The sequence below is a fragment of the Anastrepha ludens genome, chromosome 3, assembly GCF_028408465.1.
Source record: "Anastrepha ludens isolate Willacy chromosome 3, idAnaLude1.1, whole genome shotgun sequence".
NCBI lineage: Eukaryota > Metazoa > Arthropoda > Insecta > Diptera > Tephritidae > Anastrepha > Anastrepha ludens.
The window spans coordinates 121,486,254-121,498,267 of NC_071499.1; the positions used below are offsets into that span (position 1 = coordinate 121,486,254).

General features: G+C 38.3%; 1 protein-coding gene across 1 annotated transcript in view; it reads right to left on the bottom strand.

The window, feature by feature from the left end:
- LOC128858947 (serine/threonine-protein kinase minibrain) overlaps window positions 1-12,014 on the bottom strand; it is a 133,263-nt gene that overhangs the window by 83,887 nt on the left and 37,362 nt on the right. Inside the window, exon 2 of the mRNA XM_054095560.1 lies at window positions 1,147-2,029. Coding sequence (XP_053951535.1) covers window positions 1,147-1,201 — 55 coding nt within the window. The 5' untranslated portion in view covers window positions 1,202-2,029. The remainder of the gene's footprint in view (window positions 1-1,146; window positions 2,030-12,014) is intronic.

Consider the following 12,014-nt stretch of genomic DNA (forward strand, 5'->3'; position numbering starts at 1 on the left):
TTTGACGATAAAAACTACATACATATGTAAGAAATTTCACATAACAAAAAAATTCCATAATTAAAAAAATGTTACTTTTGCACCGACTGGTACTGAGAGTTGTTTTTTACAGTAGTTCTTTAGTTGTTAAAAATTTCATTTAATTTAAAAAAAAATTTAATTTCTTTGGTTTTTTATTTTAATTTTGTTGCAAAGTATCTTTAATTGAGTTGAAAACATTTCTTTTTACTTTTGATTTATTTACTTTGTTACATTTGACGGTAAAAAGTAAGACATTTCAAAAAACAATAAGAAAAAAATACAAAAAACAACAAAAAATAAACAAAAAAAAATACAAAAATACATAATACAGAGAGTTTTTTTTTAACAGTAGTTCCTTCTTTAATTCTTAAAAATTTCATTTAATCCAAAAACATGAGTTGTTTTTTAACTGTAGTTCTTTAGTTTTTTTAATTTCATTTATTTAAAAAAATTTAAATTTTACTTAAAAAAATGCATGATATTTTCGTTTCCTTTTTTTTAGAATATTTTTAATTGTGTAAAAGTTTCACTTTCACGTACATACTATTTTTTAAAAATATAAATAAAAAACAGACAATATTTTATTATGTATTCGCCTTTTTCGCCTTCAATAATTGCATACTCTTTCAAAGAAATCTGCGACCACTTTTTTGATTGAAATTTAACAGGTAAAATTAATAGATATTTTTCTATTAAAAAATAGGTGTTCGATAAAGGCACGTAGAAGGTATAACCAACGTTTTTTTTTTCCTTGTTCTCGGGAGCACAGGGCCTCGACAAGACTCAGTCTTGCGTTGGTTTCGTTAATCTGTTTCTGATTTCTGACAGGGAAGGTGATTAGCCTGCTGCTACCAACGTAATAAAAAAAATTCTTTTAACCACATGTGGGCAACACTAGGCACTAAATGACGCTTTTCTAGATTTGTTAAAAATTTAATTCCATTCAAATTAATTATTTTTAATAATTTCATTCCTTTTCATTGAATTTCTCTTTATTTCATTCCCATCCGTTCTCTTAGATTTCATTTAACTTTTTTTTCCTTCACTAAAGTTTGTGTAAATTTAATCAAAAAAATTTGTAAATTTTGAATTAACGAAAATGAAAATAATGTAATTTTTACTTACATTTCTGCTTAGTTTTATCCATTGCGGCACCGCTGGTATCCTCTATTCTATACATATATGTAATTTTCTTTACAACAGCTGCTTACAAAAGAAATTCAATAAATTTACTGGCACACATACACGAATGTGCACACAGGGAGAGGGTAGAGTGTGGGGGTATGATCAGTTTGACAACAACAAAAACACTGACACGTTGACTTTGCTGCGGGCAAAATTTTAATCTTTTTGTTTGCACTTTAATAGGCTCTAACACACTGTTGGTGGTTGTAAGCTAACACTTTTTATTATTTATTTTTTTATTTTATTTTATTAAATCTATTGTATTGAATCTTTACAATTTGGAATTCGCTTTTTTTATTTTCTTGCGGTTTTTGGCGTATTCGCTCTTAATTTTCCACTTCTTCGTTGTTTCACTTGCATACCACTGCACAGTGGTGTGGAAATGCAGTTTGCTTGCTATGCCGTAAAGTACTTTGTCGCATTTTAACATTCAAAAATAACGGTGACATTTTCACAGATTTTCTGTTGATTTTGTTTTGTTTTTGTATTCTCTTTCTTTTTATTTTATGCAAACTTCAGAGTAAGCATTTAAACATTAAGGATTTTAGACTTAATTTTTACACTGGTGGAGACACATACAACTAATCCTGTTTCCTTTGCTACTTTTTTACGAGCATTTGAACACTCCAGTTTTTATTTTTAAATTATTTTTTAACTTTTTTTACAGCTTTATTGTAGTACTTTATGTCAAATGTAGTCAACTGTATTACATTTATGCTTATTGTTGTAATTTCCTACAACTTGTTGAGATTCCAACACCAACATGAACTGAATGATTTGTTGGTATACTCAAGAACCATGGGTAATTTTCACTTGGAACTGGCTGAAAAGAGAAAAACAAAATGTTAAGAATTAATAAAATTTAATTAATGGTAAGAATTAAAAAAAATAAAATAAAAATTATTTAGAAATTTGTTCAAATGATACGAATTTCTCTTTGCATAATCGATTGTTGAAGAGTTTAAGCATAGAAATCATTTTACTCCAGCCGAAAAACTTGAAGAACAACTAATCGGACCCTATTATTCTTACCCGTAAAAGAGGGAGCACTGACAGCTAGGACCTTCGGCTCTATTAAGAATAAAGGAATAAAAAAATCGGATCAAAAACACCTCGAAAATCAACTTTCTATAGTTGAAATTTCGAATATTGGACAAACGAACGATTGCCTTAGAACTTTAGTGACCCTCTTTAGTAAGCGGAATAATCAATTAATCTCGGGACGCCAGACCTTATAATCGAATGACTACCTCAAGATTACGCTGGTGGTAGGTCAGCTTCAAGAGCAAAAGAGCTGTACAAACCAGCAATATTTGCGGCCCATGGTGAAAACATTTCAAAGGTGAGCTCTTTAACAGACCGGCTCTGAGCGAATTTGTCAGAATCGGCTGATGGGCTAACGTCAATGGGCGGTTTTTTTACGAAGAAACTAAGATTGTGTTAGTGATATATGAAAAAAATTAACAAGCTTCACTCGTGTTGCTTCATTGCTATCTGAGCAACGATTGATTGAACGAGTGAGTGAATGCACGTGAAATGATCGTGCAGAATTCGGCTGCCGAATCCACAAGGGGCGTGGCAGCCAAAGTGTCCCGTGTTGTGTTTTCTTTTCCACCATAGCTAAAGAGCAAACCTCTCACAACGGACCTGTAAGGTCTAAGTGAGTTGGTCAGGCAGACCGACTACCACCATAACCTAACCTAAAGAGCAAGCCTGGTAATCTATCATCCTTGTTTTAGACCGACTGATAACTTCTTAAAATATTCTGATCAAATAACATCTCCAAAGCTGACTTATGGAGTGGAATTAGAAGTCCGAAAGAGGAGAAGTGAGTTGGTTCGGCCATGTACTGCGGGAGGAGAGAGGCGATATAACAAGGGTTGCGATTAACTCGAGCATCCAAGGAAGGAACACCAGCGAACAACTGGAGATGAACGCTGGCCTCAGAAACCTTCGCTATGCGCCTTAGCTGGAATTCTTTGTTTCCCTATGCCCCAACTTGAAACTCTAGGAATTGACGATGATAATAAGTGCTATGACCTTATTTTTGATTTGATCTTTAGCTTTGGATAATGGAAGTTGTAAGGTATTCCCGTTCACCCGAAAGTCGGTTCTGCGCTACCGGAATGTCCCAGATTTATATGCGGCCAAGGACTGTCGCTCTAGCAGCGTTCCTTGTACATACAGGGGAACTACAACAACACCACTTTCTTCTTTTGGTGCACATGAACACGACAACTTAGATACCATCTCTTCCGAATGTTCGCCAAAATCCAATCTTAAAAACATAAAGTCACTGGACCCAACTTACTATACAATAAACAGACCTTAACCCTTAGCGGGTAACCTTCGTCGTTCGACGAACACGGTTACTTCCTTTCTTGGAAACTTGTACGGTATATTTTTTCAACCAGAAAATTTAAAAGAAATAGAACCACATCGATGCGATGAAGAATCCCTTTAAAATATTTAAAAAAATATTACTCTTAAAGGATTAAACAACATTCACCAAAAGTGCACTAGCACCTTCACGAACACTCGCCTTCTGAATGCCCTTATTAGAGGTTCAACTACCATCCATAGCAGACGAAAAGCTCCAATGGCCTTTTAAGACACGCATTACCCTACTCATCGATGTTTGAAGACACCCCACACATGACTAACCCTTTTTTCATATTTCCAAATAACCTACTCATCTAACACCCTCTACCTTTGGATTCCACCCTGTCGAAACAACTCGTTTCCTGGACCTACGTAAGCTGTGACTAAAAAGGACGATTGATGGCTTCATAACTCTAAGGAGGGATGTTTAAGCTACTGCAAAGACCATTATTTTGAATATATTTTGAAAGGAATACCCTTAGTCTAACCTGAGAACACTCATTAATTAAATGCAATACTTGGCATGGAAAATCTGACCGATCTGTATAGTTGAGGCGGGCGACATTAGGAAATATTTTATTTCCTGCTTACTTAACCGCGGTATTAAACGATCTCACAGGCACCACACATTTTGCTCAGTCGCTTTTAGTTAATGGAACGACTTGAATTTATATACATCTAAGGACTGTCCCTTAGGCAACCTTTCTTAAAAATGGCAATAACAACTCGGGGTATTTGGATATTCACTATGATGGCATTTGGTTCATCCAATTCTACTCTTAGTTGTGAGTTTCTAGACATTCTATGTGGGCGTTTTTGAAATAAAGTCGCCCTCTGAGTGCTATTTAAGATGCTTTTTAAGCTAACTTGGAAGTGGTTGATCCTCAACCAGAAGCTTGAGGCGATCGCTTGCGAAAAATCTTCGAATGTTCCTTAATTGTTTTAATACTCGCTCAGGCATCCCGCAATGGCGATAAGGTGCGTGCTCTAGCATGTCTAATACGACCTCCCAGGATGCCTTCAACGTGATGTGAGGTGTATAATATTTCTTTGGCTATTTCTAAGTTTGTGATGATTTCTTTAACTTTTATTATTTCTTTCGAGGCAATAGCAGCCGAACCGCCAAAACCGGCTGACGAACCAATTACAGAAAGAAGCTCGACACTAATTGAGTTTTCCACTTGATTTATAGGAAATCTGATGGGACAAAAAACAATCAATCATGTCATTTGCTAATCGAATTGCTTCCACATCTTTAAAATACGTATAATTAGAAAACCCAACAGAAGAAGAAGCTGGAGCATATCAAATTATGGTTTAAGCGAACAAAAGCAAAAAGATGCATGTACCGATTTCTGACGTATTGAAAACATATGCAAAGCATAACAGATAGAAAGAAAAGATAGTCGAGAAAACAAATGGGAGAAAGTTGTAAGATTGCGTAGCAGGAGAACACCTACATGCATTGCGAGAGTCAGCGCACAGTCATTGTCGCTTGGTAAGCATGGGCGGCCTATTAATGCAACGTTCAGTTCAAAAAGTACCCGGAGTTTAACAATTTATCAACCTGAACTGATTCAATTACTCGATGCAATTTATTTGAATCCCCTTAATGTAATGTACCTGGGAGATTCTAATGAGAAAACCGATAACCGCATGGTGCAATACGGCTTCAAATCTTTTCAGTCTATTTTTTAAAAGCTTTTAGTTTATTGAGAAAAGTCTCCTCGCTTTATAGCCTCAATCGTCTCAAGACGTTTTCCTGGAAGCAGTGGACTTGAGTAGTCGGCACAGAAAACAGTTACATGGGACTCCGTGGCAAGTGAATACAGAGCATGTGGAACGATATTTACGCGGTTTTTGGGTAAACAAACGCGAATAGGATAAAGCATGTGAGCAGGAACGTTGATGCAGTGAAGAAACCACAACTTGGTTTTGCATAATACTGGCTTCTCGCGACGGGAATGCTCGCTCAAATGCTATGACGAAAGAAATTCGAAGTGTCCCATATCCTGACAGTCAGATGAAATCGTCAACAAAAAATTTATATTGGGATAGACTTGACTTTGGACTCGGTTTTTTGATGTTGACGTGCCTAAGAAGCGAATTTAAATGTGATTTCCGCGAAGCCATGTGATTTTATATTAGAATGCAGCATACCACGTGCAAAATTTTATATGCTGAATTCGATATCCTCAGCATAGACCAAACAAGGACTTCTTTCACGGCTATTCCGACAGAGGCAAGGCAATCACGAGGCATGGAATAGCACAATAAAACTGTTTTTGGGCAATACCTCAAGCGCACTTCGTTTAAATAAAAATTCCCGAGGACTTTTTATACAAAAGGTAACCACATGCATACAGTTGTGGTCAAAATACTAGCAGTGCATACATAATGGGGAAAGAAATAAAGAAGTAGGCTTTTGTTTAGTTAAATATAAATACCACCGGGCTGTTTTCGTCCTGTTTGAGGATCATTTTTATAATGCTTATGTCCATAAATTTATACAAAATAAATTTAATAAATTTTAGGAAGCTACCTCGCAGCTCTAGTTGTTAGCTATAATAGAAATATGTTAAATACACGTCCAAAGTCCTCAAATTCTTTGTAAGTTTTTCCTTTCGAAAATAGTTTTCTGATAAGGTTGCGCTATTCAGCGGTGCAGCATTCAGCTTACCTCGTCTCATAGCTGAAAAATTTGCAAACAAATTTTCACAAAATGATGTTGAAATACATAAAAAAATGTAGCATTTACGTTTTTGTAAAATTTTTACACAAATATATATTTTTCATGAATTGTTTGGCAGCTCACTCCATGCACTGCAATTACTTTGACAAACTAATTAGTCAATACACAAAGAAGACCACGAGAAAATAAATAATAAATGTCGAAAATGCTGATAAAATTAGAAATTATCGAAGTTGACCGTAATTGAAGTAAATAGTCGTAGCATCGCCCAGGTGCTAAGTAATCATCATCATTTGGCGCTACAGCTCTGTGTTACCTTTGGTCTGCTACACAGAATGTCTCCATTTGCTGGGATCCTTGATTAATTCCTTCCAGTTGTTGATCTTGAGTTCCCCCCATGTCGCCTTGCAGTTCGTCAATCCATTTTGATCTTGGTTGACCTCTTGCTTTCGTTGCAAATGTTTTAGCGTCAATTATTTTTCATTGATCTCCCGTGGAATGGAAATCGAAATGAAATTTTTACACAAATCTATGGAAGCGTCAACCTTTGCAAATATGTAAAAAAAATAAACAATAGGGTTGAAAACAAAAATCGGTTAAATTTCCCCAAAGCCTCCCTAGCGCCTAGTTGCCCTGTCTGAATAATCTTAGTCAAATTTGTATAACTCCCCCATTTTCGTCTGATTTGCTTGAAATTTTTACAGAAATCTTTAGATGGCCTAGCCATCTAAGTCTTTGAGCTTTGATGAGCCGCACAACATTTTCCCCCTCTTATAAGTTGGTCCAGTTCATGACCCCTTATACGCCACTCACAGTAGTGTTTGACTACACCGCAGCTTAGCTTCAAAATTTTTCTCTCGAATACTTGGAGTTTGTCTTTTCGTCTTTTTCACTTATTGTTCAAGACTCCTAAATCATTAGCGCAAAAATTTGACGCAAAAATAATGGATTTCTTTCTCCCTAAACTGATATTAAACTATGTGCGGTACTAGCACCACTATTATTTTGACCGCAACTGTATATGCATACACACCCATACACACACACATGATGCTTGTTTTATCTCACACAAGCCTCTACACGGTGCGCGTTGATGCCAGACGGCAGCCAAAGCACATAAATCAAATCAAATTATGGTTAGCGTGTAAGCAAAGCGAACAGCTGCAAAGCGCACGCGCGACAATCTTGCCACCAACGAACGAACGAACGACCGAACAACGCCGGCCGAGCGCATACACGTGTGCACATAAAAGTAAACCTGCGTGTGCGTGTGTATGTGTGCACTCGAATGCTGGAAAGATCTTCACTTGTCTGCTGCCCACACGCGCACCCATCGCCAATCAATTCTGTATAAATAAGAACAAATGTGTACGTGAGTCCAACGCCGCCTAATGCTTCCAGAGCAGCGACGTTCCGCTTACGATATCTCCTCCACTTTCGTTATTATTATTGTTATGGCAAGAGTTTTTTTTCATTTTTTTTTTGTTCTTATTATTTTGTTGTTACTTTTAATCAACTGTTGGGGCATAATCAGCGTCGAAAGTTACTCAGTTGTTGCTGGAATTGCACGGTTTGTGTGGATTTTATGGAAGGTAGCGGCAACAAACAGGCAGGCAGACAGTTAAGGGAGTGAGCAGGTTTGTGAAGCAAGCACTAGTCGACTTGTGTTGTTTCTACTGCTGCCAAAGCAACAACAAAAAGGTTAACGTTCGCTGAAGATGTGCACTGCTCAAGTGCGACAGCGAGACGCTGCAGATCATCAGACGATAAACGCGAATGGAGAAATGAAAACAAAAACAAAAACAAGAAAGCGAGAAAACGGGAAAAAGGGAATAACGAGAATTAATGCCAAACAAATTAGAATATAAGCGTAAACAGAAATCAACAACTTCAGAACACAAAGTAAGATAGATCAAAACCATAATAACAACAACGGCAACACCAAGCGGGAACAATGAGTCGCTGCAGCGCCCCATCGAAAAGACAAGATAGGCGACGACCACTAGCATCGATAGCAAGCAAGATCGTATTGAAATTCCTTCTCTGTTTAGTGTCAAGCTGTCAAGCTTGGCATAAGCACACGGTCGGCTACCTTCCTCTCCCGCTCTGTGACACCTCGACCTCACTACGCAGTTTACTTGCTGTTTTACGCAAAGGCTGACGCTTTTAACGCTACTCCGTTTTCATTGCTCCCTTCCTGTCCCTTCCACCAGCCATTTCATTTTTAGAACCCCACTTGAGAAAGAAAATATGACTTTTCTCAAAGTAATTCATCTATTTTTGCTTAATTTCTCAAGCATGCCTGTCCATGTTGCCGTTCGTTGGTTGGTTGGTTGGCTGCCCGTTGCGCTCCGTTCGGTTCATTCATCTTCGCCACCTCCACTTTTTCGTTGCTTCGCGTGATTTCCGTAACATGCCGTGCTGTGCTGTCGTTCGCTCGTTTCGTTTTTGCCCATACTTGTTCTTAGACGTTTTTTTATACGTCTCGGACCTGTTCTTTTTGGTTCGGTTCTGCACATGTTGTGCCTACTGCTAACGCTTCGTGGAATAATTCACTAGTTTAGCATTTTTATTATTATTTTTGAACGTTTTCCTTTGTTGTTGCCGCGTTTTTATTTTTAGCCTTTTTCGTTTTTGCTTTTTATTTCTATATTTTCGTATAAAAAGGCCATAATGTTGTTAGTTGTTGTTAGGTGACGCAAAAGCCTGCCACTTTGCTAGAGATGCCGCGAACAATAACAGGTCACAGTTGCGTGATGTGGCGGGTCGATCAACTTGCCTTCAAAATAACCTAAACCTGCGCTTCTCTTAACTTTCTGTCTCGAAAACTACTTAAATATCCGTATAGGCAGTCTTGGAAATAAATACAGGGTGGACCACCTAGCGTTTAAAATTTAAACTACATACTTTATTAACTTTGACAGTTGAATTAATACTCCTGATGTGTCAGAAATTTTCGCTTATGGGTCGCTTTTGGCTTGAGCAAAGTTGAAAAATATTTATAAGCATTTGAAATTTACGAAAATCGAATAATCAGCTGCAGTGGTGATATCAGATGACCGCCTAGAAGTTGCGACTTGGCGTCACTCGACTATTTTTGCGAGGGTGTCCGTTAAAACTTGCCAGTAAGGGGACTGAATTGGCCTCAGAGACCTCCTACCCGGTCATCGGCATCCCCCTGACAGTTGTTAAAGGGGACCTCCACAAATTATTTCTCAGGAAAACGCAGAAAAGATGGAGCTGTATTCCTTCATGTGCTATTTCGAAAACCCTTTAGCCCCAATACGATATACGAAGGACTCAGATAGTCTTTTGGACTCCTCGCCATTCAATTTCCAAACTCGTCACTGGACGATCGGCACACACGCGGAAAAGGTCCATTGCAGATGTGGGGACCTTTCAGAGAAGGAGACTGTTGAGCAATTTCTCTGTAAATGCCCTGTTTGGCAGCTAGCCGGCTAAGGTCACTGGGAGCTCCTTTCTTCGACAGCCTGGGGCAGTGCGCCAACTTAAATTCAATCAACCTCCTCCATTATATCAACAGCTCTGGCTGGCTGTAGATATCTTCAACACTAGATAGAGCACCCTCTACATTTGGAAAATGCTCATCGTTGCAAGGCCACAGCGACTTAATATATAGTAGTTTTCTGAATCTTAGTGTTTGAAGTGGCTATGAAACTGGCCATAGGACGCGTGCAACTACTGAGTTATTTACCCTCGGTTGGACACCTTTTTTGAAACCTTCGGTTGGGCACCCGGGTCTCGCCTTTTTTTCATTCTGCTCGAGAATTTTTTCTGATACGTTATATCCATAAATCGATAAAAAATTTAATTTTAGGAAGCTACCTGGGAGCTGGAAATGAAAAGAACAGTCTAGCCGGACCCGGGTGCCCAACGGTGGGTTAAGAAGTTTCTAAAGTATTTTTGTACAAAATCCCAGAATCGTTACCAATTAGTTTGTACTAAGTCAAAAACAGGTCGAAGGGGCATCGTTTCACAAACAATTTAGAGAAGCCATTTATGGAAATCATTTGTGACATCGACACTTTATGTGTTCCATATTCTAAAAATAAGATTTCTTTAATATTCAGGCCAATGCTCGCTAGGTTCAGCAGACAAGTCTATGCCGGAAATATGGCGATCCAGCAGAATTCGCTTCATAAATCTCTCGAAACCTTGGGAAATAGAAATTGGCGCACGCGTGCTGCACCAACCACCAGGGGACGAACGTTGGGTGGTGGAACGTATAAGATAAGAACAGAACATCTAAAAGCGATCTAGGAACTATTTTCTATTCCGATATCACTCTCCTAACCTCCAATATCCTAAGCGCCTTCAGCCTACCTAATAACGTCTATGAGATCCGCGGAAGCCGCGTTTCTAAAAGTCATACGTACTGCTATGCTCTTCTCAAAAAATATCGATCTAGAACCAGGCAAGGCTGGACAATAACATAATAGGTGATGAAATGTCTCATTGGCCTCCAGACATATTCGCCATTCAGTCTCAGTAGACAAACTCATTACTGACAGACTGCAGATGCGAATGCAGTCGATTATCACTGTTTTTAAAATGAAATTTGAAGTTCATTGAGAGAAAAGGCTCTGCAGCCCGTCATGATTGCTTGGGATGGAGATCCCATCCAAACCTCCCAAATAAATGAATTATGAAGAACGAAAATTAACCACTCAGTTGGGATTTGGTTAAGAGTTAAGAGTAGAAGAGTACAAAATGCAGAGTCAAGAAGGCAAACAAAAAGGGCGGACAAGATCTTCAGATAAACAGACTTCAAAGGAAGTGGAATTTGAATTTCCGAAATAAATTCATAAAAACAAAAATCACAACAAAAGTATTGCAAAACCTTAGATGAGACGGCTTTACACGAAAAGTGAGAAGTCACACGCCATAACGCAAGACATTAGACAGAATTATGCTACGCAGAGGAGAACAAACTGTGGAAAAGTACGAGCTGTTATAGGCCGAGTGAACTAGACGTGAAGCGCGTGAGATCTGAAAAAGAGGGTTGTCATTGTTGTTGCTGTAACACCATAAAACACTCCTATAAATTTTTGTGTGGAATGCTGCTGAAGTGGCGATCCTTGGCAGGATATATAGCCGAATCATACCGGTAATATAGAACCAACTGCTAAAATCAGATAAAGCGCAAAGCATCTCTGAAGCCAATTAAGCGAAACGGTACACCTGAGGAAGACTTCTCGATTAGGCGTAGCTGGAGATAAGCTGAAACGAATTGCTTGAATTGAAACAATATGATCCGTTCCGAATCGCATGAGCCACGAATCCGTCAGACAGATCCTCAGACGAAGGTCGATCAGACGCAGCCCATTTTTGTCTAAAATTTTGGAGTTTTGTGTTGAGTTTCATCTGAAAGGTTTTCCATCGCAAGGAAAGCAAGTAATCTCGTTTCAATTGGGCACCATTCGTGCCACACTACTATGTATATAGTTCGTCCTTGAGAAGCATGATCAATTGAGCTCAGTTTAGCCAACGCTTGTTCCTTTTCTTGTAACTATTGCGTGTAACGTGACGAAGTGAACATAACATTACTTCTCACCGAAAATGTAAATACCCCAAAACTGAAGTAAAAAAAACGCAAAGCAAAGGCACAAAAACCTGTCCAAATAAAAGGAAATACAACGAGCGCGGAGACAAAATAAACCATTCAAATACAAGGAAGTGGAAAACAACGTGCAGGAAACGTGTATGTAACGCC